The 25,310-nt window shown below is 39.5% G+C and overlaps 3 protein-coding genes across 3 annotated transcripts; 2 read left to right on the top strand and 1 right to left on the bottom strand.

The window, feature by feature from the left end:
* Positions 1-40: 40 nt before the first annotated feature.
* Positions 41-11,211, top strand: LOC103355945 (ADP-ribosylation factor-binding protein GGA1-like). Its single transcript, XM_008279922.1, has 17 exons — positions 41-108; positions 1,583-1,667; positions 1,914-1,989; positions 2,141-2,239; positions 2,589-2,712; positions 3,268-3,368; positions 3,635-3,715; positions 4,634-4,771; positions 4,875-4,956; positions 5,065-5,175; positions 6,102-6,245; positions 6,604-6,647; positions 6,852-7,042; positions 7,207-7,487; positions 7,573-7,742; positions 7,926-8,036; positions 8,293-11,211. The coding sequence occupies exons 1-17, from the start codon at positions 63-65 to the stop codon at positions 8,401-8,403; spliced, it is 1,995 nt and encodes a 664-aa protein (XP_008278144.1). The 5' UTR covers positions 41-62; the 3' UTR covers positions 8,404-11,211.
* Positions 11,212-11,333: 122 nt separating this feature from the next.
* LOC103355946 (probable ATP-dependent RNA helicase DDX17) lies at positions 11,334-19,600 on the bottom strand. Its single transcript, XM_008279923.1, has 13 exons — positions 19,303-19,600; positions 18,550-18,709; positions 18,150-18,246; positions 17,681-17,814; positions 17,304-17,369; positions 17,034-17,175; positions 16,523-16,683; positions 16,261-16,433; positions 15,987-16,097; positions 15,830-15,891; positions 15,634-15,693; positions 13,262-13,495; positions 11,334-13,166 (listed from the first exon to the last, which is right to left on the bottom strand). Exons 1-13 carry the CDS (start codon positions 19,353-19,355, stop codon positions 12,685-12,687), a joined length of 1,935 nt encoding a protein of 644 aa, XP_008278145.1. The 5' UTR covers positions 19,356-19,600; the 3' UTR covers positions 11,334-12,684.
* A 331-nt stretch (positions 19,601-19,931) lies between these two features.
* Positions 19,932-24,330, top strand: ntan1 (N-terminal asparagine amidase). The gene is made up of 10 exons (XM_008279921.1): positions 19,932-20,146; positions 20,960-21,062; positions 21,342-21,407; positions 21,515-21,623; positions 21,712-21,785; positions 21,882-21,935; positions 22,027-22,080; positions 22,172-22,269; positions 22,719-22,832; positions 22,982-24,330. The coding sequence occupies exons 1-10, from the start codon at positions 20,066-20,068 to the stop codon at positions 23,150-23,152; spliced, it is 924 nt and encodes a 307-aa protein (XP_008278143.1). The 5' UTR covers positions 19,932-20,065; the 3' UTR covers positions 23,153-24,330.
* The last annotated feature ends 980 nt before the right edge of the window (positions 24,331-25,310 follow it).

The raw sequence follows: 25,310 nt of genomic DNA, 5'->3' as shown, positions 1-25,310 counted from the left end.
AATCCACGCGATGTTTTACTAAAATCACGCGAGAGTAGCCACTTGTTTAGAATTCCCGAAAGATGGCGGCGGCGCCTCCAGATGAGGCTAGCCTGCAGTCTCGCATCAGTAAGTCATCATACATTACTATGGTAGATTAAGTTTTAAACGGTAAGCGTAGCCGTTGCACTGCTAAGGGGTACTGAGATGTATTCTCATTTACAATCTCACTATATCGCTAGTAGCTTTCTCCCCAGGGAACAGATTTTTTGAGAATGTCATCAAACCTAAAAGTGCAGTTGGCGATCAGGAGCAAATGGTCAAATGTTGTATCACCTTTGCTGTGTTACGTTTTCATTTTGAGGTCACGCTATGTTTACTGTTGGCAGTTCGAGCTTGGTGATATTACAAAAACGTGACATTTGAATTTTATAGACATAGCAGCGTTCAGTTCAATGCTAACAAAATCATGGAGCTAGTTAGCTGTTTCCTTGATGACTAAGTCAAGTCACTTGCTAACCCAAAACCAGGAACCGTGCAGCGCTTCTGCTATCATCTGTCACAGGATTCAGTCACACGTTTTTTATTCCAAATGCCAACTTCTCTCTTTAAGGAACCAGTTAAGTTTATTTATATAGCAGCTTATCAGGTATCGGGTTATTCAAAGTGCTTTACAGGCAAAGGTTAAAAAAAATAAAATAAAAAAAATAAAACATGTAAAATTACTAAATGCAACAGGATTAAATTAGAATAATTCAGTCAAAAATAGTCCAGACTAATAGATAAATTGCACACAAATTTGATAGAATATTGAAAACAAATTGAGTAAAACAGCAGAAACTCAGTAGACAATACAAACACAAACATGTACTTTGTTATTATTATTATAAAACTGAATAATTAAAAGTACCAGAATGACTATTTCACCATGTTCGGTCAGAATTCTACGCAACACTAACTCACTATTTCCTGCAGGTCTGAGAGACCTACGACACTTTAGCAAACATATCTCCAATATATTCTCCAATATATTTTAGGCCTTGACCTTTCAGCGACTTGAAGACAATGAGTCGGGCCTCAAATTCAATTCTATATTTAACTGGAGACCGGTGCAGGGATCTAAGATTGCAGTAATTTTTTCTCTCTTCTCTGTGTTTGTCAGTATTGTTGCAGCAGCATTTTGAATGAGTTGCAAATGTCAAATGGTCTGATTTGGTTGATGAGTAAGGAGTGCATTACAGTAGTCCACTCTGCAAGTAATAAAGACACAAATGAGCGGCATCCTTCTGTCTTTATTGCCAACTGGAATTAGTTCAGTCTGGAATTTATTTACCTGAAAGTTGTGTTGTATCCAATTGTTGACTTCCTCAAGACAAAGCAAGTCTTTATGAACAACTGCACCAAATCAGAGAGCGGAGAGTTTGCATGTTTCAAACAGCAAGAGGCCATAAATGTTTTCCAGTTTCACAGACACACAGAAGAACCCAAATTAAAAAGGGTGAAGAGAGTTATTTTTTGCCATTTTCAGGTCAAAGATACACAGACTTGCCAAGTATGTATAATACATCTGGAATTACTCTGTAATGTGCTTCCTTTTGCACAGACAAGGCCACCAATCCTCTGAATAAGGAGACTGACTGGGACAGTATCAAGGGATTTTGTGATCAGCTCGACAATGAACAAGAAGGGTGAGAGGAAAATATACAGAGAAAGAAATCGTCTGTTGATCTGAACAATGAAAACTTGCTTCACTGTAACATCACATTTTTTACAACTGCTGTTTTTGCATATTTTATGTGTTTTTGTTGCTTACTTGGTCTGTTTTTTGGTTTCTCTGTTAATTTCAACTAGCTTATTAAATTATAAAACTGAAAAGTTGCACAACCTTTTCAAGCCTGTCATTTCAGTTAAGGTCAAAATTTGTTTGTCATCAGTCCTCAGCTTGCAACCAGACTTCTGGCCCACAAAATCCAGTCTCCTCAGGAATGGGAGGCATTGCAAGCGCTTATGGTAAGAGTTTGAATGCAGCATTGACAAACCCACCGTTCATCCAAACTTCAATTCAAAGTGTTGTATGGTTAACAAGTGTAAAGGTCTGCAGAGCGCCACATTGTCAGTGAGAGCTTGTCTGTAAAAATAACAACCTTTGAACAATTCCCAGCTTCTTGAGACGTGCATGAAGAACTGTGGGAAGCAATTTCACAGTGAAGTGGGAAAGTTTCGCTTTCTCAATGAACTCATCAAGGTGGTCTCACCCAAGGTAATGGACTAAATCTTGTCATACAAGTTTGGCTGCCACTTCGTATCCATGAGAATGACTTTTTTTTATCCATTGAAAACAGCAGTTATGTCTCTGATCACACAAGAGCTGATCATAATGAAGCACTGATACACAAGATACTGTATATAAGCTGCAAGTTTAATGAAACAATAAGAAACCCCGACCCTCTTCTTATATCTGGGAATCAGTGTCATGAACCACAAAGGAAGTTATAACGCCTTGTTTCAGAAATACCTTACTCCTTAGGAAATGTTAATATCAGTGTCATTTAGCAAAGAATAATAAAATTTTTGTTTAGCAGTGGTTACTCTCTCCCATCTCTTTGTAGTATTTGGGAGCCCGGGCTCCAGAGCCAGTGAAAAAGAAGGTTTTAGAAATGATGTACAGCTGGACGGTGAGGCTGCCAGATGAGTCCAAGATAGCAGACGCGTATCAGATGCTGAAAAAACAGGGTGAGTTTGATGACTGACCATCACGACAAACGACCGTGGCAGGTTCTTTAACTTGATGGGTTCTTCTGTTTTTCACACATGGTGGGTTTTCCACATGCTCACCATACAGGAGTTTTAAACGTTTTGGTTCCCACTGATAGTGTGTTTTTTTTGTTCTCCATATTTGTTCGTTCGAATAATTAGGTGGTATCAGTTCTCCTTTTTAGTACAAGCATGAGACTGATGTCCTTTGTCATGCTTCTTGAAACCTAACATGATCTCAAACATGGAGTTTCCAGGATTGTATAAGAAAAATATTTGTAGTGCTCTTGTTTCTTGTGTATTTTAACATAACTAAACTGTGTCTTTGGATATGATGCTTCAATTTGGCCTCAAGAAGTGTCAAGTACAGCGTTAAAGCAGCAGTGTCACATACGTCATGGGCAGTACTGAGTCATAGGTGACCCAGATTCTGTAACTGAGATCTATAAACAGTGTAAATACATAAAACAGAAGCGGTGCTGTTGATGGACGGTTTATTTATGTAAGGTTAATAGACGTCCTTGTTTTTTCCAGGCATTGTCAAGCAGGATCCTGTGCTTCCTGATGACAAGCCCCTCCCGCCCCCTGCACCCAGAGCCAAAAGTGCCATCTTTGAGGATGAGGAGAAATCCAAGGTATGTAATATGAGTGATTAAGGGGCAATAATCACATCAGATAGACTCGAAAAGGGGTGGATTTGTATGCCGTTATTAATTTTCTAAATATTCTCCTAGGACGGGAAATTTGTAATCATACAATCTGCTTGTTTTACTCACTGGAAACATACCATTAAATCATGTGAAGTGAAACTCCTGGGAAAATTCTAATGGTCCCAGCAGTTTGAAAATGCTCTTCCTCTTTCCTTTCCTCTCCCTCTTCTGTGTTTATCCTGTTTTTGTAGATGCTGTCTCGCTTATTGAACAGCACACACCCTGAAGATTTAAGAGCAGCAAACAAGCTCATTAAGGAAATGGTTCAAGAGGTGAGTCACTGGCTTTGTTCAACATGTGTTTTACAGTATTATCACATGTGCATGTGTACCTGTGTTTCATTACCATTTGTATCAAATACACAGCGTGCACTCAGTGTTCTAAACCACTGATGTAGAGAACTGAGAGGCCGATTAATATTCAATGGCTGTGATTAAACAGTCAACCATCAAACTTAAGTCTTCACAATAAATGATAGAAAGCTACGATCTTGAAGTAACTGTTTCTTAAAACTTTTTGTTAAATCTGATTACATTATTAATTTTTTTAAAAAGCAATCGAAAACAAAGTTTGTTCCCTAAATCAAAAACATTAACCATAGGTTCATGAAATTATGATCACACCTACAGAAACAGGGATTTTATTTGTAAAAGTGTCCTATTTGTCATCAGTCATCAGAATCAGAATGTCTTTATTGTCATTGTTTGAGAACAGTGAAATTAAAAGTGCCATCCTTAAGTGCATAGTAAATAATTAATAAAATAACAAAAATAAAATAACATAAAAACAAAACAAACAAAAACATGTAAGACTATCAAGATAAAATATTCATAAAAAACATTCATAAAATCATTCAATAAAACCCATTAAACACTAGAATTACTAATGTGTCCTGAGTTTAGTACATATATGGCATAAGGAGAACATTTACCTATTAAATAACTGATATGTGTCGTAGAAAGTGCAAGCCCACTTTACCTTCAGATATTGTGGTATTTATCATGATAAGGGAGCTACACTATAATCTTCTGTTACCATTATTTTTTTAAGTCTAGTTTCTGTCCTACTGACCTTGATGAGCAAATTAAGTCAGGGAAATAGGATCTACAAAAATGCAGCATTTTTGAGCTTTAGAACTTCTTTTGATCCCAGGAACTGTAAGATCCTATCACTCTTTTTTTTTTTCCAAGGACCAAAAGCGAGTGGAGAAAGTATCAAAGCGAGTGAACGCCATCCAGGAGGTGAAGGAGAGTGTCAGCCTGCTGAGCCAGCTGCTGGAGGGCTACAGCAAGGAGAGCTGCTCACAGAGCAACCAGGAGCTCATTAAGGTTTGTGGAGCTCAGCACATTAAAACGAGCAGCAGCTACAGCTCCTGCTGGTTCCGCTCAGTGGAGGGGCAGTTTTATTGTTTTAACATGCCTCTGATTGCAGGATCTTTACCAGCGCTGTGAAAAGATGAGGCCTACGCTGTTCCGACTAGCGAGTGATACAGAGGACAGTGATGAAGCTTTAGGTAGGTTTGGGAGTATGGTATATTATAATTTACCAATTTCATGGAATCATTCTGTATGATGGGATGTGAAACCCACTGTGGTGTTGCTAATTTGTTTCCCTCTTACAGCGGATATCTTGCAGGCCAATGACAGCTTGACGCAGGTCATCAATCTGTACAGACAGCTGGTGAAGGGGGAGGACGTGACAAAAGATGGCATAACTGTGCCCTCACAAGAAGGTAGGTGCATGTGTCTGTTGTCTAAGTCAGTTAGAGCTGGGGAGGGCAGAATCATTGGTTCCATACTAACCTTTTGAACATATTAACTCCAGTGGTCTGAGAGAAAACAAGACTTCTGCACCTTCTCTTGAGTTTGGTTCTCTGTTTAGAAAATGTATCTCATGAAGGGATACTTCAATTCACTTCCCCAAGATGCTGAATGTGGAATTTCTCCCAACAGTAGGGGAGCAGCTTCTATGGTGGCTCTGCCACCACTGGAGTGTGAATGAGAAAGACATTGTAAAGCGCTTTGTAGAACCAAGCTTACATTTTTAAAAAAGTGATGAAGAGGTTAGCTATAAGTATCCTTCATATACTGCAAAGCAGCCAGTAGGTGTCATTTTTGGTGACGTTTTCACTCTTTGGTATCGCTGTCTCATCAACAATTAACTACACAATAAATCTTGATTGCTCTGACACATTCATGCTTCATTTAAGGTCACACCTCCTCCCATCGGTTACACGTTTTCTAGTTCAAGACACTATCACTGCTTGTCACCACTTGTCCACGCTGTATGAAAAAGAGCACACCCAGTAGGACTTGTTGGCTGAATGAGTTAGTCAGAAGACTTTCAATCGTTTCTATGGGATTTGAGTCCAATGTGAAGCTGAAAATTAATTTTCATTTTTGGTTTGACCATGTTTGTACGTTTGAAGTACATTCAATTGCCAGTCATTACCTGGTGAGAGGTTTTTAGGGCACAGAGGGGATAGCTTCAGGAGTATGGCTGTATTTTCAAATTCTGTCCTTCTTTTTGGAATTTTTTGCCTTTTTCCAGATTTCTGCCTACTGCAGCTTTAACTGGCATCCATCAGTGTTTACTTTGATTCTCCCACCATTTCTGTCGACCTTCACATGACAGATGATTGTTTTCTCTCCAAATCAGGCAGCGGTAGTTCAGCTCTTGTAGACCTGACGGGAATCAACATTTCAGCCGACACAGCACCATCCAACCCAGAGACCTCCAGCTTGCAGACTCTGACTCAGAACATGGGCATGAGCCTCTTGGATGATGAACTCATGTCACTGGGTAAGCAGGAAAAACTCATCTGGTTTGCGAAAGCAAAGGCAGATGACTAAGTGTAACTTTTTAACAAGCCAAAAAGTACAAGCCAGCAGCTTAGTCTGTGTAGCAAAGGTCTGCTGTATTTCCACTAGCCAGCATGTGGTTGCTCTTGTCAGCTTGCTGGCTGCAGTGCAGAGGCTCCAGAGGCTCCAGAGGTAGACTACAGCTGGCTAAACCCCAACAAGCCTGGCTGCATTCACTGACTCTCTAGATTCAGGCCAATTTACCATAAACTCTGATATATGCAGATGATTTCAGTGTTCCAATCCCCCCAAAATGGAATAAACTGTCATATAACCTTTTGTTATTTCTTTTCTTTTAGGACTGAATGTAACAGAAAACTGTGACTCTCAGAACACTTTGCAGGTGCGAAGTAAGATAATATTGTCTCTATGTGTGTAATTTTTGTCTAACTTTTCTGCTTCCCAGTGACAGTTTAAAAATAAAAATAAAAAAAAACTTCTCTGGAATAATTTGCAATACTTAAACACATAGTACATTCAGTACTGGCAGTGGTTTCACGTTCAATTTTACACCGTTAATACTGTAACTCCCTGTTTGTTCACTCAGTCGGCAGATATCACAGAATCATCTGCTCCATCGGTGCCAGCTGCAGTCTTGCTACCAGCTGTTGTCCAAACGCCTCAGACTGCACCAGCAGGGGGCTCCGCTGCTCCTCCTAAAGCCATGGAAGAGCTCGAATTGCTGGGAAAGACTCTGTTGCAGCAGTGCCTACCTCCAGAGAGCCAGCAGGTCAAATGGTAAGTGGAGGATATGGAGTTAATAACATAAAAGCTGGTCTCATAGAAGGACATTAGTAAATTAATTGTAGAGGGAAGTTATGTGTTGAGTATTTTTTTGTTGTTGTTGTTAAACGTGCATACAGCTACCATGTGACTTTTATTTCTTGTTCTTCTCCATGCAGGGACAAGCTGCAGCCTCAATCTCGGGTGACTTTACGAGATCTCCAGACTAAGTCCACCACTAACTCCAAGCCTGCCCCTCCTTCAACCGCCACCTCGTCTGGTCCTGCTTCTGCACCCGGGCCGACATCCAGCCTGACCGTCCAGTCAGAGCAGCCCGACGCTCTCCTCCTCTCCAATCTTAGTCTCACAGTTACTGAAAAAAGCTCTTTACCCGCCGCTGACCCCTACGAAAACATCTCTCTGGCTGACGTTACAGTGCCTCTGGAATCAATCAAACCTAGTAAGCACTAACCCGGCACGCAGGGTGTGAAAATATTTAGTAACTTTAGGATTTGACATCACATACGTCTCCTTGTATATTTCAGGCACCTTGTTACCAGTGACTGTATTTGACAAACACAGTCTTCGGGTTTTGTTCACCTTTGCCCGCGACTGTCCTCCATCGAGACCTGACGTGCTGGTTGTGATCATCTCCATGCTGTCCTCGGCCCCGATTCCTGTCACCAACATCCGCTTCCAGGCAGCCGTTCCCAAAGTAGGTGCATTTTTACTGCTAGTTGCATTGATGGCCAAATGTGATTTGACTTTGCAAGTGAGGCTCTACCTGCTCAGTTTAAGGTGTTCAACCAGCTGAAAGTCATACTTCTTGATGGTTTCAGTAGTTGTGGATGTCTGCTGCTGCTTAGGTTTCATGTGTTTATGGTTTTCCATTGTATAGGTGATGAAAGTCAAGTTGCAGCCTCCCACCAGTACTGATCTCCCAGCCTTCAATCCCATCTTGCCTCCTGCCGCCATCACACAGATTTTGCTGCTGGCAAACCCTCATAAGGTATTTTGCTTCTATGCCAGTCATAAATCATGCTCTCTGTTGGCGTCTGCCTCACATCACAATTTTCAGAAGTAAACATTTCTAGTAATTCCTTTCCACTGATGTACAGCAGGTGACTGTTCACAGTAGGGTTGCAACAAATAATTGTTTTAGTTCATTCATACTGTCTCTCCGTTAAACTTTAAGTCTGCTAAATGCAGAGCATCTTCAGTCAGCACCAGAGGTTTGACCTGACATTTTTCTTCTTGTGTTTCAGGAAAAAGTACGTTTGCGGTACAAACTAACTTTCAACCTGGGGGACAAATCTCATGATGAATCCGGCGACGTCGACCAGTTCCCGCCTCCAAACACTTGGGGGAACCTTTAAGGAGAAAAGGACCATTCTCCCGTCATCTGATCTGCTGCTTCCTTTTACATTTAGGTTGAAATTGTCCGTTAACACTGGCTGAGGCGAGACAACCTCGTTATACTTTTCAAACTCCGTTTTGGAAATACAGACATGAGAGCAGTTGTGGGAACCAGCTTCGACCTTGTGCCTTCCTGTCCTTACGCGATCATGTCCATATTTCCGAGTGTTGTTGCTACTTTCTCTTCTTCCAACAATCAGTCCAGCACAGTGATAAAAAGCCAACTTTCAGAAACAATCAATCCAGTGACATTTGGGAAAAATATTGAGCCTTTTAAAAACTGAATGTGTGAGTTTATCCATACTGCTAGACACATCCCATGTCATGTGAATTACATACGACAGCTGGTCTTTTTTTTTCTTTTTTTTTTACAAAGCCAGATGCTCCTTGATGTATTCCCACCTTGGGATTCAAAATGCTGCACGTTCAGCTGCACATTAGAGTTGTGACGGTTTATTTTGAATGTTCACAGTAGAGTTGCAACCATTTTCTATCAGTCAGTACAGCTTCTGTGTTAAAGTCAGTTAAATGCTTTGAGCGATGTTTTAAAAATACAGGTCATGATACAGAATAGTCTATTTTACTTAATAACTTGACAGGATTAAAATTAGCTGATGTATTTGCTCATTGTTTCAGCCCAACTTCTGTGTTTGCAGGAAGAGATGCAGTGGTGTCATGCTCCACTTAGTAGCAAACCACTTCCCCTTTAAATGAACGCTGGTGATGTTTGTTTGTTTGACAAACACAGATGGAAATAATGAAACTGAGTGTAATTCCCACATCTGAAATCATTGTAGGAGTTTCCCCCTTGACTATATGGAGTTTGATCTAAAATTAAGTAGTAACCAAATTATCCAGGGAGCACAAATAATGAATCATTTTTAAGCATTGTCTGGGTTTTAATATGTTTGGATAAATTACAGTCAGGTGGTGTGTGTGTGTTTAAGGTGTAACCATGGGCCTTTTTCACAGCAGATACGTTGACATGGCATTGCAGGAAAAGCACAGGTAACATAGACAGTGGCTTTGTTGTATATTGTGAAGGTGAAAGCAGCCATTCATTCTCTTTATTTACAGCTGTGCTTTTCCCACTGTGACGTGTCAAAAAGCTGACGAACGGAGGGCATTACATCTCTGCCCCTTTACTTCTTTTATTTCTGCACTTTTCTGTTTTCAAAAGATTTTTTTTTACATTATGTTTCACTCAGGATATTGATTTGGAGATTTTTTTTTATTTCTCATACAGCCTGAACCTACATGCACTTATTTTGTTTATATTTTGCACATGAAATCATTCCCTTGTTCAGTACATTTGTCTTTTTCTCATTTTCTGCCTTTTCTACTGTTGATTGACCCAAAGAGGGACATGTGAAGTCCTGAGTTGACGTCACTGACATCTGGTGATTCTACCACATGTGCCTGAGATGAAACGTTTGCTTTTCTTTTGCTCTGTACATATATGTATACAAATGACTTGATCCTTGTTTCCTTGTGTTCATGTCCTAACCAGAAAATGATGTTACTGAATCATTCTAATGTCCACGAGTTGATTGGAGCACGGGTCTATGAGCATTTCTTAGGAGTCATAAAGATTAAAATAAACTGAGACTGGAGGCAGACTGATTCTGAAATACATGTGCAACTCCAGATGTGTGGAAGTACAGCAGGGATAGAGCTGGGAAGTCTGTGAGATTCCGTTTAATTGTCATAAGGGATCGATTTAGGAATTACCCACTGAGCAATATTGATTCAGCTTAATTGAAAGCATGTGTTAACTTTCATGTGGAATATCAGCCCATATCAGACCGTCATTGCCATTTACCATATCACTAAGCTAAATACACTATAAATGAGCTGTTCTGGTTTATTTGCAGGCATAGTTACACTGCTAACCTCTGGACTAGCAGGGAGAAAGCAATAATGAAAAAATTTAATTCAAATTTTGTTGCTCAAGCAGTTTGTAAATAATACAGATTTGAATGTTATGTACTGTAAATATACATTCAGAGGAACTGTGACAGATTTGTCTATATGAGATTCATATTGTACAAGTCCAGAGAGATGCAAATTTGCCTTCTTGTCAACGCCATAACTGCATCTCCTTCACAGTTTGTTCCTCTTACGGATCTGCAGCAGCAAATTATTTAACCAGAGTACTTTAAATTAGAAGTCTGGCTTTACTCGGAGGCTATATTTAGAGGTATTACCTCAACAAGTAATTTGAGATTTGCAATGTTGTCATTACTGAAAATGACAGTGATAACATTTTCAGCAATGTCAATTACATTTTTCTACAACCAGGACAAATGCAATCACCCGAAATGAGGCCCATGTCATGTTTGGGTTGAGTTGCATTGAAGTTCCCCCTTTACCAGACCTATTGCAGGTGCAGGTTCAAATTGAATTAAATACCTGCTGCAATGAAGTTCACAGCAATCACTGTGCATGCAATGCTGTCCTTGTAACCTTTGTCTAGTTATAAATAAGTGAATCCCACTGGACTTCCCACATGATCTAGGCCTAACAAACAAAAACATTATTTAGGGAGCTTAAAAACATGTAACTTTAGACCCAAAGTGTGTCAATCAACTTAAACAAGTGATGCACACACAAAAAAGTGCTGACACCTGTAACAGTGTGAATGACAGAATATAAATTCCTGTATAGATTTTTCTGAGGGAAGGAAAGTCTTTTCCATTGTGTTCCTACTGTAAATAAAAGCATCGTGCCATTATGCGTATTTACCAATAAAAGTACACATGTACATACTGCTGGGTACAAACTGAGAATATACTACAAATGTGTATTTAAAGCAAATAAAGTCATTTGTATAGGGATGTCACTTGATGTATAATCAATCAAAAATAATCAATTTGCTAAGCAGTAAATGTGGCTTTGAGTCGTTTATTTAGGAAAACACTAAAAAGAACACAATGAGTAAAAGGAAACAAGCAACAAACAGCAACTTAGTCAATAATCTGCATGTTAAAATAATATTGCAGCTGTGACTTACTGCAGGACAGAATAAAGTGAAGGCATGCATGATAAAAAAGAATCAAAAAAAACATCTACATTTAATACCAAAGTCAACTACACCGACAAATCTAAAGTAGATGAATGGTATCAAAACTATTGCAGAGAAGATTCACAAAATTGTATTATACATTTCTCAGGTGTTTAGAAGAACAAACCGTAAATCTATGCAATAAATAAAATATATTGCTTTTCAAGATCTGTTTCTCAACCTAAACTAACCAGAATTTGAACTTGGACAAAGTGAGAGGAAGACATGAGTCTGGAATGTGACTGTATCTGTTGCATTTCATTTTTCCTGTCAGAAAAACACTCTCAACTACAGACCACTGAGGCTGTCAGTCTAGAAGTGTTTGCACTCAAATCCAATTATAACACAGCTGATGGCTGACAGCCTAAAATAAAAAGCAGTGTTTATTATTCAAAAAATAGAGATGTATTACACATTACTCATTAGTATTTTCAAAAGTAATGTATTATTTTATCTATTTACTCACTGCTGAAAGTAATTTGTTACTCATTACATTACTACACAACTTTGCCTGAGATGCATTATCACTTAATTGCCACTTCGCAATACAGCATTAAAGCTATTACACGTTGCAGTGCAAATCTCTATTCTAATAAGGAGGACATATACCAGACTTTTGCCTTTAAGGTTTTTAATAAAGTACTACCACAAAGCCAACAGCAAAAACTGAAAACCAGCCCAAAGAGCGCATCATAGGAAAGGTTCAATTAGATGTCTACGAGAGTCAAGGTGGTACTGCAAGTAGGCTGCATGGCTTTAAAATAAAACCAGGAACTAACTGTATACAGTAATGCTGTACATTACTGTGTCACAGACCAATGCAATGCAATTATTTGTAACACTACTAAAGAGGGACAACAAACTGGTCAAATCCAATGTTGTAACATTTGATTGGAATGAAAACAAAAGACACTTGTACCTCCATGGTTCATGGTTGAGAGCAACTCTGGACAATGACAATCTAGGTTGAAAAAATAGGACAATATTTCTAGATTTCCGTTTCAAATCCCTTATTGTTGGGTGTATTAAAAAGTACAAAACAAATACAAAATATAAGCCCTTACCTCCTTAGATATATGCCTTTTTCAAATCCCCGGCTGTTTTGGAGATGACAAGAATAAAAACAAAGTTACACTGTAAAACACACTAGCACAAGTTAACTCAGTGCCTGTTTATTCTACTTCCGGGGAGGCGGTGCGCCTGGAGGAGCAGAGGGCGGAGGCACGAAAGGATATGGCGGCTGCCCCATGAAGCCCATGAGTGGAGGCTGTGGTGGAGCAAACTGCTGAGCCATCAGAGGCTGTGGCCCCCCTGACGGTGGAGGAGGAGGAGCCTGGCTGAACTGACCCTGCGGCTGGCTGGACTGATCCTGACCTCCACCGCCGCCTCCAGATTGACCTCCACTACGGGAGTTGAAGCCGCCACTGCTGCTGTAGCTCTGGTACTGATCAGAGCCGGAGTTGTAGCTGTTTCTGTGATCCCGGCTTCTGTCCCTGTAGGACGAGGATCGGTCTCCGTCGCGGCTGTTGCGGCTGTCGCGGTTGAAGCTGCTGCGGCCGTCTTTGCCACCGCCGCCAGAGCGCATGCGCCGATCGCACTCCTCCTGATACATCAAGTTCGGGTTGTTGGCGTTGCTGCCACGGTAACGCATTCTGCCACCTGAATAAACAAGAAATCATTAACTCAATTTCTCACATCTATCAAGCAAGCGCACGTTTGATTGTGACATAAGAGGCTGAAAAAATCCTCCTTACCGCCTCCTCCTCCGCGGCCGGTGTCCACGAGCTGAAGCAGTTTAGGATTTATGGCTTGCCGGGCCTCCTCCAGAACCCGGACAAGGTCTCGAGCCTGTCGCAGGTTTCCTGGGGTGAAGAAGGTGTAAGCAGTGCCCTTGTTGGTACTGCGGGCCGTACGTCCAATACGATGGACATAATCCTCAGAGGAGCTCGGATAGTCATAGTTGATGACGAACTTGACGTCTTCCACGTCTTTTGGTTAAAGTGCAATTGATTTAAAAGCACAGGGGGGAAGGAATAAAGGATGAACATCTCAAGAAGGTAAAAGTCTTCTGGAGAAAAATGTGACTCTATATAAGTCAACTTTGATGTCTATTATTTAAATATATATGTGTGATTACCATTGAATATTTTCATTTTGCAATATTAGGAAGATATCTGAGTAAATAGAGTAACTTACCTGCCTAATGTAACCATGCCAACCCATCCAAAGATTAATTTTAGCAATTTAAATGACATTCACTTAAACTTGAATGTGACTTTAGAGTTTCATACTCACATCATATATAGTGAGTATGACTTTGAGGTGTAAAGAAGCCACGTTTATGCTCTGTAATCTTCACACCAATGTGATTACCGATCAAAACTTGTGAGGAGTCTGTTTCTCATTACAGAAGACATGGGGCTCTGACAGCACTGCTGATCAATAAGTCTCCCTTTCCCCCCCATCATGACAGAGGGAAGCTGCTTAATCAACCATAACCTACTGCAAAGTAATGTGCCATGATAGAAAACTGCTTCTCCTGTGATGTAAATATGAACACGAAGGCAGTACCTGGATGTATGGTGAGCTCGTGGAGTTAAGGCAAAGGGGTGCTGAGGTACTTACCCCCTTCATGATGTTTTTACAAAGGTAGTCATTCCCCCCTGATCAGTCCTGGTTCACTGGGAGGGGCTGAGGGAGAGGGACTCATCCCTCACCTTCTGCTCACACCAGCAACGTCAGACGGGAGCAGAACCGTTAAACCTCAAGAGACACGCACACAACGGCTGGTTCTGTTGCTCTCTCGCCGCATTGCAGGACCCTCCTCAGACCCTGGCCAGGACTGGATCCAGACGAGCCCGTCTAACTCTCTCTCCCCTGTCTGTCTGCTTTTTGGGGAGGACCGATGGGCAGACATACAGGAACCTCAGGTTGCTCCCAAGGAAGGCTCGTTGGATTTACAAACTCTGACATTACTGGGCAGGGGGGGATCTTTTTTAGTTAAGAAGAAAAAAGGGGGTCTTTAAGCCCTCTGAAACTAACGAAGCTCCTACTTTAACGTGACTGAGGGGGCAGTGACAGCAGCGCAGACTGTTACAGCTGCCGTGTGCTGCCAAACCCTGAGAGGAGAAGAGGGGAAAAGAGAACAAGGATACAGTCATAGGAATTTTGGCAAAGTAAAGACACTTCACTTAACCCCCCTTCTCAGATGATCCTGGCAAGAAATTAGATGTCAAACTAGCCTTCCTGTTGTCTCGGTGGACTTAACACAACTCAGCTGTCATAGCTCTACACATATGCATCTGCAAAACATAACAAAATGTATTATTTTGCAGAATAATATAATTATCACAAAGTATTTAGTGTGTGGAGAAAAGTGTAATATGAGCATCATCATCAGTAAATTTGTACTGACACCACAAAGGAGACATGAGAAAAGGTGCGCAGGAGCTTCTGCCCCACACAGCTCTCCTTTCAGGCAGCGTGCCAAAGAGCCCCGCTTGAAGGAAGCTTTTTAACTGCAGTAACAAGAAACAGACTATAAACCCAGTGGACCAGAACGCCTGCAGCCTCTGCACTGGACTTGACAGTCCATAAGGCTGTCAGGGCAGAAAAACAAGAGGAGTCCTTCCATAAAGTGTGTTGATTTATTTCAATGCACTAAATTCATCCTGAATAAATCTTCTGTGTATTTTCACGCCTGTGATCAAATGCACTACAACATATTGCACCTGCTGTACTCAATAAATTCCTAGTATGATAGCCTATATTAAAATATCCATATCACCTGATGATAATCTAACCTAATAATCAAAGGAAAAAAAGGAATATAAATGTTTTGTTTTTTTGGGTTGCCACTAATGATTACAGGTTGTTCTTAAGTTTGCCTGTTATAGCTGGTGTACAAAACAATACACTTACCTATAGATCAAAATAAATTGTAATAATGAAGTCCAGTTCTATCTGAACCTAACAACTGTATTGCCTGTTTTATTGTGTTATTCTGTCATGTAAAATATACTGTCATAAAAGAAAAAATATTGATATAAGAACGATCCAAAAAGAACAGAAGAGACAATTATATGCAAAATTGTGCATTGTTAACAGTATGAGTGAGGAGACATACCCAGACCACGAGAAGCAACATCAGTAGCAATCAGAATGGGGGCTTTGCCACTCCGAAATTCTGTGGAATTAAACAAGATACCGCATTTGAAACATTAACACAACTGCTTATTGACAAATAGTTGATTTAAGCAGGAAAATTATCTATAAGACAGAGAAAGAAGGAAGTGCAATCGTTGTGTAAGATGTATTCTTACCTGTGAGTACCCAGTCTCTTTCTGGCTGGCTCTTGTCTCCATGGATACACATGGCTGGCCACCTAGAAAACCAAACCACATTAAAGAATAGTTCACATGCTGAATACTGTCTGTCTATCAAATATTCACATAATAGTAGCATACAATAATTCCTCACCCATCACGCCTCATCCTCCTTGTAAGATCATCACAACGTTTCTTAGTCTCCACAAAGATAATGGTTTTATTCTCCTTTTCAGCCATTATCTCCTCCATCAGCTGAAGAAGTCTGTCAACAGGGAGGTACAAATTTCGCACATCAAAGTACTGAAGCTCAGTTTTAACTGCGTAAAAGGATAAGCTTGTGCTCTGTAATCCTACTGCAGCAGTTAATCACAGGATCTTGACATAATGTCATTTTACTGATCAGTTATACCACCAGCTGTCCCTACTTGTTGTCCTTTTCAGTCTCCATGCAGACATCCACTATTTGCAGGATGTTGTGGTTGGCACTCAGCTCCAGAGCGCCAACATTAATCTGGACATATTCCCTCAGGAAGTCCTCGGCAAGCTGCCGAACCTCCTTTGGCCAGGTTGCACTCCACATCAGAGTCTGTCTGTCGGGCTTAGTGACAGAGAGAGAGAATAAATGCACTTGATTCAACTGAAAAACACTTCTGCATGAATGAGGCAGTAACTGAGCCTTAGTCTTACCCTGATTTGTTCAACTATCTTGCGAATCTGCGGTTCAAAGCCCATGTCCAACATGCGGTCAGCCTCATCCAGCACAAGGTAGGTGCAGCGGCGCAGGTTGGTCTTCCCTGCCTCCAAGAAGTCAATAAGGCGACCAGGTGTGGCGATGCAGATCTCAACACCTGTAATCATACAATATCACCAAGTCAAAAAAATGAAAGACTCATATACTATGTACTACCATATAGTAGGTGTTAAGGCAGATCAACAGTCATGCACTGACCATCTACTGATTTGTTCATGTACAACACTTTCTATATGAGAATTCCTAAAATTACTGTATGATCACAGGGCAAAAAATTACCAGGCAACAACTGTAGATGCAAAAAGTGTGCGATATACTAAAAAGTTTTTCATACAGATGTTCTGGATTGTCTAACTACTTTCCTTTACTTGTACTGTGCAAAGACAAGGAAGTTGGATCTAATCTAATTCATTGCATGTGCATGTGCAAATCCACAACTACACCCACCCCTCTCAAGGTCCCGAATCTGTGGTCCTTTCGGAGCGCCACCATAGACACAGGTGCTTTTAATACGAGAAGACTTCCCATAGTCAAATGCAACCTGCTGAACTTGCTGGGCCAGCTCTCTGGTTGGTGCAAGCACCAGACACTGTAAAGGTAGAAAGAAAAGTGGAATGAGGCAGGTTTTCAGACTGACTGTATGCCCACACAAAGATTGCATAACTTAGATAAAACACTGCTATCTAACATCACAACACATATGACGTTTGCACTTACAATTGGGCCATCTCCCCTCTCCAGATATGGTTGGTGGTTGATGTGTACAATAGCAGGAAGAAGATACTGCAAAAGAATAAAAAGACAATTGTATAGTGTATCAGGAAACCAATTAAAACTCCTTTTAAAAACACATAATTTAGCCTCTTGTCAATTATGTAAATTCTATACTATTGTTCTACAGTTATCCTGCTATTCATGATGTATAGTTGTTCTAGGTTTTATATTATATTTCTTTTCCAGTTTATGTACTTATATTCAGATCATATTTTTAGAGACATGTGCTATATAAAATTATTATCATAAATAAACCTTTTCAAGCTACATGAGCCAAAACTATATCATTCTCATGCAGGGTGATAAAGGAGAATTCTTACAGCAAGTGTCTTTCCAGAGCCAGTCTGGGCAATTCCCACCATGTCCTTGCCGCTCAGGGCCACAGGGAATCCCTGAGCCTGAATCGCTGTTGGCTCCTTGAAGTTCTGCTGCATCAACACATCCATCACATACTCTGCCAGAAAAAAGACGGAGATAACACAACAGTCACATTGTTGTGTTTACATTTGAGTTTCTATCTTTCAGTATTTCCATTAGAAGCACAAGACTAGAAAACATTTGGTTCTTGTAAATATTTCTCCTGTCTGTGTGAAACACTTCACTGACATTTAGATAAGTTCTACAAGATTGTCTAATTCTACCACGTAAGTGGCTTGAAAATAAAACAATGACATTTTTAAGCCCTTATATGGTTGAATGACTCAAAGAAAAACATCCCTGTATTAACTAATGCTTCCAAGAGATTATTTGCATGAATATTATAGTTTGTGTGATGTGTGGCTGACTGACGTGGAAACTGTGCATGGTGAAAAGCGGTGACAGAATTTGGACAGCCAGAGCCTCTGATGGTGATCTCCTTCTTTCTGCGAAACTCTTCCATTTCATACTGGATATGGCAAAAAAGAAGAAACAAAACATCACGTCAAGTGGATATGATGTATATACAACCACCTTCTAAAGTAATTTCATTGTTATAGCAAAGAATTGTAAATATAGCAAGGCATGACATCAGGTAGGATGTTGTTGAATTTTTCTGTGTTGTGTGTTGTTTTATGATTCACCTGAAAGCAGCACAGTGATATATATATATATATATATATATATAATAATGCTCTCAAGTCCAACATAAGTTTTTGCAAATGTTTTCAACATATGGACTGAATGACTGCTTGCAAAAAAGGGGATTCACCTGACTCATGCGCTGGACTTCAGGGTGTTCAGTGTAGAAGTTCTTCTCAAATTTTGGTAGCTCGTCCAGGTTCCACCTCTTCTTACGAAGACGCTCACCTGGATTCCCAAACTTCATTGGTGGGGGTCCACCGCGACCGCTCATGGCTCCAAACCGTGGCCTGACAGTTAAAGGTCAAGCGATAAAGCGCTCCGGTAATTTAGCAAACAGGCTGAGGTTGTGTGTTTCCAACATATTTGCTTTGGCATGCCAATCACTGACTACAATGTCAACACGGCAGTTTCATTCACCAAGGGTGTGATAACAACTTGTGTTTTTTGGGTTTGTTTGTGATCTGTGTAGTTAAGGCTCACTCCAAACACCCAGACTTCACTGCACGCAGTATTCATAAATATTAATAATAAGTACAATAACACACTTGTATTTACAAACTCATGGCTCACCTCTAGCGCCATCATCAGGCCAACATTCACTTACTAAAATTAGTATTAAGCGCTATGTTGTGGCTAACTTTGTTGTCAGCATGACCTCACACCCTGAAGCCACGTTGAGGTCAATTTTAGGCTACTGTTGCACTAATATAAATGTTATGGCGCTGGCAAGACACTGCAATGTTTCCTGAGAAATGTTTGCAATGCAGATTCAAAACAGCCACAGTCTTGGCTCAAACTTGCTACGGTGCCCAGATATTATGCAACACTAACTCTGCGCTGAAATTTTTAGTTGTTTTAACATATAAACATAAAAACCTACCTGTCTCGTCCACGGTCTCTGTCTCTGTCTCCATAGGAGGAACCCCCTCTCATGTTGACGAAAAAACACTGTTACCTTTCCGCTGTTTTTAGCAACGTTAGCTTTAGCGTTTGGCAGCGAGTGGTTTACGTTAAACACTGGAGTAAACTGCAAAATAACTACAGTTTCAGCTAAGAAAAAAACAGAACTTGAACGTGTGTTTATTTTAAACGACGACTTCGCTTTAAAATAGGCTTTGTTAAGCAAATGTTGTGTGCGTCACGTAGATAAACAGCCCCTGCTCCTACCTTCCCTGCCCTTTTCACCGACGTAACTTCAGCTACTCAGTTTACGTAGCATCGTTTCTAAAGACGCGTCATCACGTACGCATTGTCACTAAGCAACAATGGCGAATACGATTTGTGTAAAAGCTAGCGAAAACTCCTAGCATATTTTGCAGTAAAATAATCATCTAAACTTAGAACAATTTATCCAGATAATTCTTGAAATGTTGTTTTGAAACATACGTTGAACTTTTTACACAAGGTTCTAATAACAAGAATATGAGGACTCTGTAAGGCGCCAGTGGGTGGCGCTAAAGCTCCGTCTGCTTTTAATTAAAGCGAGGAAGAAGACCGCCTTCCAGGAAGTTGAAGTCGACGGATGAACCCGATGGGCTACCCTGTGCATTATGAGATCATAGGCGATACAAATATAAAGTTAGTGGGCTTTATAGTAGTAGCATGATAACTCGCTGATTTTAAAGTGGACTTCGCGTCAGGAAATGCCTTTGTTAATTCAGAATAGAGGACTTGACCGCTTAAGCTCGACAGCGGAACTGTTCGACAAAAACCCACATTTACAGGTTTGTTTCTTGAAAGTGTGGCGCGGCTACATTTAGCTTACCAAGCAGCTTTCCTCATCAGCTAACTGTACTTTACTTTAATCACTTTATGACAGACTAGCAGCTAGTGCTGCATCGAAACAACAACAGCAGACTGTTATAGAATGCTATTTTTTCTGTTACATGTGCAAGAGGCTATTGTGACTTAGTGTAAAATCCGTGCATGTGCCCTAAATCAATCCTGTAACTAGTTTTAAAATTGAAATAAGAAGGAATAACAAGTGGTAGCGGTCCTCACTGAGAAACGCTTGAGACTTCTATCAACTCTTGTCAGATAGAACTTTTTGTTTTTGCTCACAGAGAGATGGGGTTTATAGACTAACTTAACATTTCAAGCACAACAAACAAGTCAAATAGTAATAAGAGCAATCAGATTTTAAAGTATGCAATGAATAATAGTCAAAACAGTTGTGGGAATACTTTATATTTATTTGTCAGGGACTGTTCCTAAACACATTAAGCTGATGGAAAAAGAGATGCATTATACCAGATTTAACTACTAGCTCATTTCCATCTAAGGTCACTGGACAAGTAGGCACAATAGTAAATCTAAAATACAAATACATGTCCAAGCTATTAAATGCAAAGAAGATGATTTGATGACATATACATACACAGACTAACAATCTCACCCCCTCACATACACACCCATAAAACACACACATGCAGTATGCGTCCTGTAATCACAGTCTTTATTCTGTCTGGATCAATGTTACAAATCCACAACATTTTTTTTTTTTTTGTAAAATAAAACATTTTACTTTCATGCGACAGGAAAATGCAAGAACATTTCGCTCCAAGCCACTTGTTGATGTCGATCCAAAGTGCCTCCTGTACGTCCAACAAAGAGAGTTTGCTGCAACGACACCAGCAGATAGTAAGTGAAGCTGCATGATGGGAATGGCTCAGATAATGGCAATCGTGTGCGTAATGAAGCCTACTTGCTATATGATGCAAAACCCTGAGAAGCCTTCGTAATGCAGCATCGCCACAAAACAGGTTTTTCTTCATCAAGGATTGTTATGAGCTTGATCCTGTTTGTTCTTGTTGGGGATTTTTAATATGAGATTCAGGAGTAAATATGTTCTTGCCTCTTACTCCAAAGTAACCATTTAGACCAGAGCAATAACATACTTTGTTGTTTAATGTCTCACAGATTGTGTGTCGGTCATTGGATCAGATGATGCCACCACCTGCCATTTGGTTGTGCTGCGACACACCGGTAACATTTATTTACTAGATTTATGCTGAGTGTTTAATCTGCCTTTGTATGAAGTTAAGGAGCTAGATTGTAAATGCTTGCCATGCTTTAATATTATTATTTCTCAGGAAGTGGAGCAGTTTGCCTCGCTCACTGCGATGGTTCCAGCACTTGGTCTGAAGTCCCGCTCCTTGTGAAAGCTGTCACATCTCTGAGTAACGTCTGTAAGGAGGGCAGGTACGATGCATGGCATGAAATACAAATGCACATGGTAAAAATGTTCCTTGCTCTTTTTTTTATGTTTCGTCTTCTTGCTATTTTGCAGACTTGAGCTCCATCTTGTCGGGGGATTTAACGATGATTCAAAAACATCCCACAAACTCAGCCTTAACATACTGGGTATAGTCTGATGAAATCGCCTCATGTCGCATTGCAATAATATGCTGACAGCTTTTTATTCTTGTAAAACTTAAATAACTCTTTTTCACTTTATAGCTGCCTTCCACAAACAGAAAGAGGATATTCATCTGGAAACATGCTGCATCACAGGTAACTTTGACATAAGTTTTAAATAACTTTTAATTGTTTAGAAATAAGCTACCAGTCAAGTATTTATCTAATTAACCCTTCTCTAATGCAGAAATGAACGACATTGTTGTTAATGGAAGACACAAACCTGTATTATATGGAATAGGTGAGTGCTGAATATCCTACAGAGAGAAATGCACTGCCATCATGTGACTATGTGACTTTTAACATATAAAATCTCTTCTGTTGCTGCACAGGTGTAAATGTTAAAACAGGAGAAGTGTTTCCTGCCTCATTCACCTACAAAGGGCCTGCAGAGGAGCTGCGAGCAGCACGGACCTTCACAGGTGGACAGGTACTGGGAAACATGAATCATTGTTGTCTCTAGTACAGTAAAATGCATATTTATGTATGAACTGTTACCACTTGTTTACTACTTATTATTTTAATTATCAGTTAATCTGTTGATCATTTTCACTTAGCTAATTGTTAACTTATATGAAATGTCAGAAGATTTAAAAAAAACTATTTGCAAAATTCCAAGTTGGACATCTTGTTTGTCTGACCACCAGCAGCTAAGATAATAAAGTCATTGTTTTGTGAATGACTTAATCAGTTACAAATATTGATTTCTTAATCAACTTTAATTGTTTCATTAATTCAATGTCTGTTTGTCCTTTTAATGCCATGACCCCTTCCTGTTGACATATTTTTAAAAAGAAAGTTCAACCCACTCTTTATTAGGCGATGGAGACTGAACCTCTGTACAGAGATTATTAATAATATGCTGGTTGTCCCTTGCAGATGGCTGACATATACGATTCATGTAAAGGACTCGTTAAAATCGGCCCGTGCAAGTGGTCTCCTAATCTGGATATTGCCTTCTGGTTGTCACAAAATGATGACACAATTTTAAAGGTAAAGTCCTCTTTTAGTAATTCCCCCTTAAAGGTCTGTACGTTTTTATTAAAAAGTTTTATGATGACACAAATACTTGGCAAATTATTAACAAAGTGCTGTAGTAAGTGGTATGAAACAGACTTTGGTGTTTCTCTCTCCCATCCCAGTACCTGTCCACCTCTCCGATGGCTGAGCCACCACACTTTGTCCAACACATGAAATCCACCATCCAGTTTCTTTTGGAACACCCCGACTCTGACAGCCTGTTCCCAGGGGGTCAGCCACAGCTCTACCACCGGAGTGAGAAGGAACACTGGGAGAGGGTCAGCCAGTCATAGAGGCCAGCCTCCCTCTGAACCTTAACATGGGACGTGACTATTTATGCCTCTCAGCTCAATGGATGCACTGTGACCCCTCTCACCCTTTGTTTTTCGTTCATTTTGTCTTAACACTAACCTTTGACTGGACCTATCAACATTTGAATAGCTCTCCTGACTCATCTGGCTGGTCCAGTAGAGGGAACAGAGGAGGTGATTGTGTTTATGCCTCTAACAGATCATTTCCACTCTTATGAGGTGGCATAAAGTCTGCACTGTACACCACCTGCTGTGTTGGAGTAAGTTGAGGTTGAAGTCCTTCTCAGTTTTGTCTTACTGTATGTTCAGTTAAATATATATATATATATATATATATATATATATATATATTTAGCCCACAAAGGACAGCTGGTTTTCCAAAGTTCACTGTTTACTTATAGTGTTAAATTAACTTGACATTTGATTGTCATTTATTGTGTTGCCAGAAAATCTGAAAAGGGGAATCATGTAAGCAGTAAATATGATGTTGTGAATAAGAGCAAAGAATTCTATGAATTACAGAAAAACATTTCCTATACATTACCAGATGATAATATAGCTTGAAAAAATACAAATAACCTGGGTGATTGACAGATAGACTGTTGGAAAGTAATCTATAAACATATGCTTTGGAAATCTATGCATGGTCTGTAGTTTATGGGCTACAACTTGTACATTAAAACATCTGTATTGCTCTTATGCATCTAGCTTGACCTACTGGTGAGGAAATGTTCCAGGTGGGGAAACTACTGCAGCAACAAAAAAAAAATTATTTTGGCACTTTGTTTAAAACAGAATACAAATTCTACGATGTTGACTCGCAAAACAAAGTTTATTTTTCTCTACAAATGCACCTTCCTAATGAGAGTGGAATATGATACTCTACATACTGCTGTACACTTGGCTATGAATGTGTATGTTTTAGGAACTGCATGTGTATCGTAATCTCCAGCAAGGGGTGACATGGTTTTTTGCTGAATGCAACAAAATAGGATTTTACCAGTGTTACCTATTTTGAACCAGTTAAAATTAAATAAATGGCCTTTTCATCAGTTGTGTTACATGAGAGGTTGTAAGGTGCTCAAAGCATCCAGTTTAACTTGTCACAACTTGTGAACAAAATGTACCTGTTACTAAATAAATGTCAATGATCAAATCTGCTTTGATATTTGTGTACGGAGTTTCTAGAGCAAATTAAGTTGTAAGATGGAAATGGAATTTATGGTTAACTTAGTTTAGGGTTATAATTATTGTAAATAAAAACTTGCCTGTACATTAACTAATCTTAATAGATTCCCATTTATTTGGATATTTCAAAGCAATTTCGAGTTGGAATATAAATGCTTCATTCAAATGTACTTACATTTACATTCCAGCTGTCAGTTCATCAGATTTATCTAGAGTCTCAACAAAGAGAGTGAAATGAATAAATAAAAACAAAAAGGTTTGGTCAAAACACTTGAAACAGAAATGTATAGCCCGACATCGCGGGAAATTCTATTTTATTTTAAAACTGATGCAGAAAAGACTTCACCAGAATGCCAGAAATGAAGTGTCTGCCTAATGTAAAGTACATGAGCTTCCACAGTAAATTAAGTTTTTGAGACAGAAAACAGAATTTAGGGCTTAGTTTAGGGTTGGAATTAGTTTAAATAAAAACTTGCCTGTACATTAAGTAATCTTAATAAACTCCATTTTATTGAGATATTTTACTGCAATTTATTGGGTCAATTCTTCATTCCTCAAAATAAAAAAAAATAAAAAATATATATATCAAAATAAATATGTATAAAAATAAATGTACTTACAGCTAACATAGCATTTTAGCTGTCAATTTGTCAGTTTCATTAAATTTTCAACAGATACTTAAATGAATAAATAAAAACATAAAGGTTTGGTCAAAACATTGAAAAACAGCCACATTTAGCCCGACACAAGCTGAAAATTCTACTCAATTGTAAAATTCATACAGAAAAAGGAACATATTAAGGCATAAAAATTCACCAGAGTGCAAAAAATTAAATGTCTGACAGTCTACATGTCCTGGGGGAGGACAGCCAGAGCAATGCTTAATGTGAAGCACATGAGCTTCCAGAATAAATTATGTATTAGAGATAGAAAACAGAATTTAGGGTTTACT

Source organism: Stegastes partitus, unplaced genomic scaffold (assembly GCF_000690725.1).
Source record: "Stegastes partitus isolate 25-593 unplaced genomic scaffold, Stegastes_partitus-1.0.2 Scaffold176, whole genome shotgun sequence".
NCBI lineage: Eukaryota > Metazoa > Chordata > Actinopteri > Pomacentridae > Stegastes > Stegastes partitus.
Note: the sequence above shows the minus strand (reverse complement) of the source record. Positions and strands in the feature narration are given on the sequence as shown.

What these genes read in the sequence shown, in the direction of transcription:
- LOC103355945 (XM_008279922.1), top strand. Translation starts at nt 63, where the DNA reads ATGGCGGCGGCGCCTCCAGATGAGGCTAGCCTGCAGTCTCGCATCA. An exon ending in CTCGACAATGAACAAGAAGG is followed by an intron (nt 1,668 to 1,913) that starts GTGAGAGGAAAA and finishes GTTTGTCATCAG; the next exon opens with TCCTCAGCTTGCAACCAGAC. An exon ending in TCTGGAATCAATCAAACCTA is followed by an intron (nt 7,488 to 7,572) that starts GTAAGCACTAAC and finishes TGTATATTTCAG; the next exon opens with GCACCTTGTTACCAGTGACT.
- LOC103355946 (XM_008279923.1), bottom strand. Translation starts at nt 19,355, where the DNA reads ATGAGAGGGGGTTCCTCCTATGGAGACAGAGACAGAGACCGTGGACGA. An exon ending in AAGTCCAGCGCATGAGTCAG is followed by an intron (nt 18,247 to 18,549) that starts GTGAATCCCCTT and finishes TGCCATATCCAG; the next exon opens with TATGAAATGGAAGAGTTTCG. An exon ending in GCTCTGGAAAGACACTTGCT is followed by an intron (nt 17,370 to 17,680) that starts GTAAGAATTCTC and finishes ATTCTTTTGCAG; the next exon opens with TATCTTCTTCCTGCTATTGT.
- ntan1 (XM_008279921.1), top strand. Translation starts at nt 20,066, where the DNA reads ATGCCTTTGTTAATTCAGAATAGAGGACTTGACCGCTTAAGCTCGACA. An exon ending in GGAAACATGCTGCATCACAG is followed by an intron (nt 21,936 to 22,026) that starts GTAACTTTGACA and finishes TCTCTAATGCAG; the next exon opens with AAATGAACGACATTGTTGTT. An exon ending in GGACCTTCACAGGTGGACAG is followed by an intron (nt 22,270 to 22,718) that starts GTACTGGGAAAC and finishes TGTCCCTTGCAG; the next exon opens with ATGGCTGACATATACGATTC.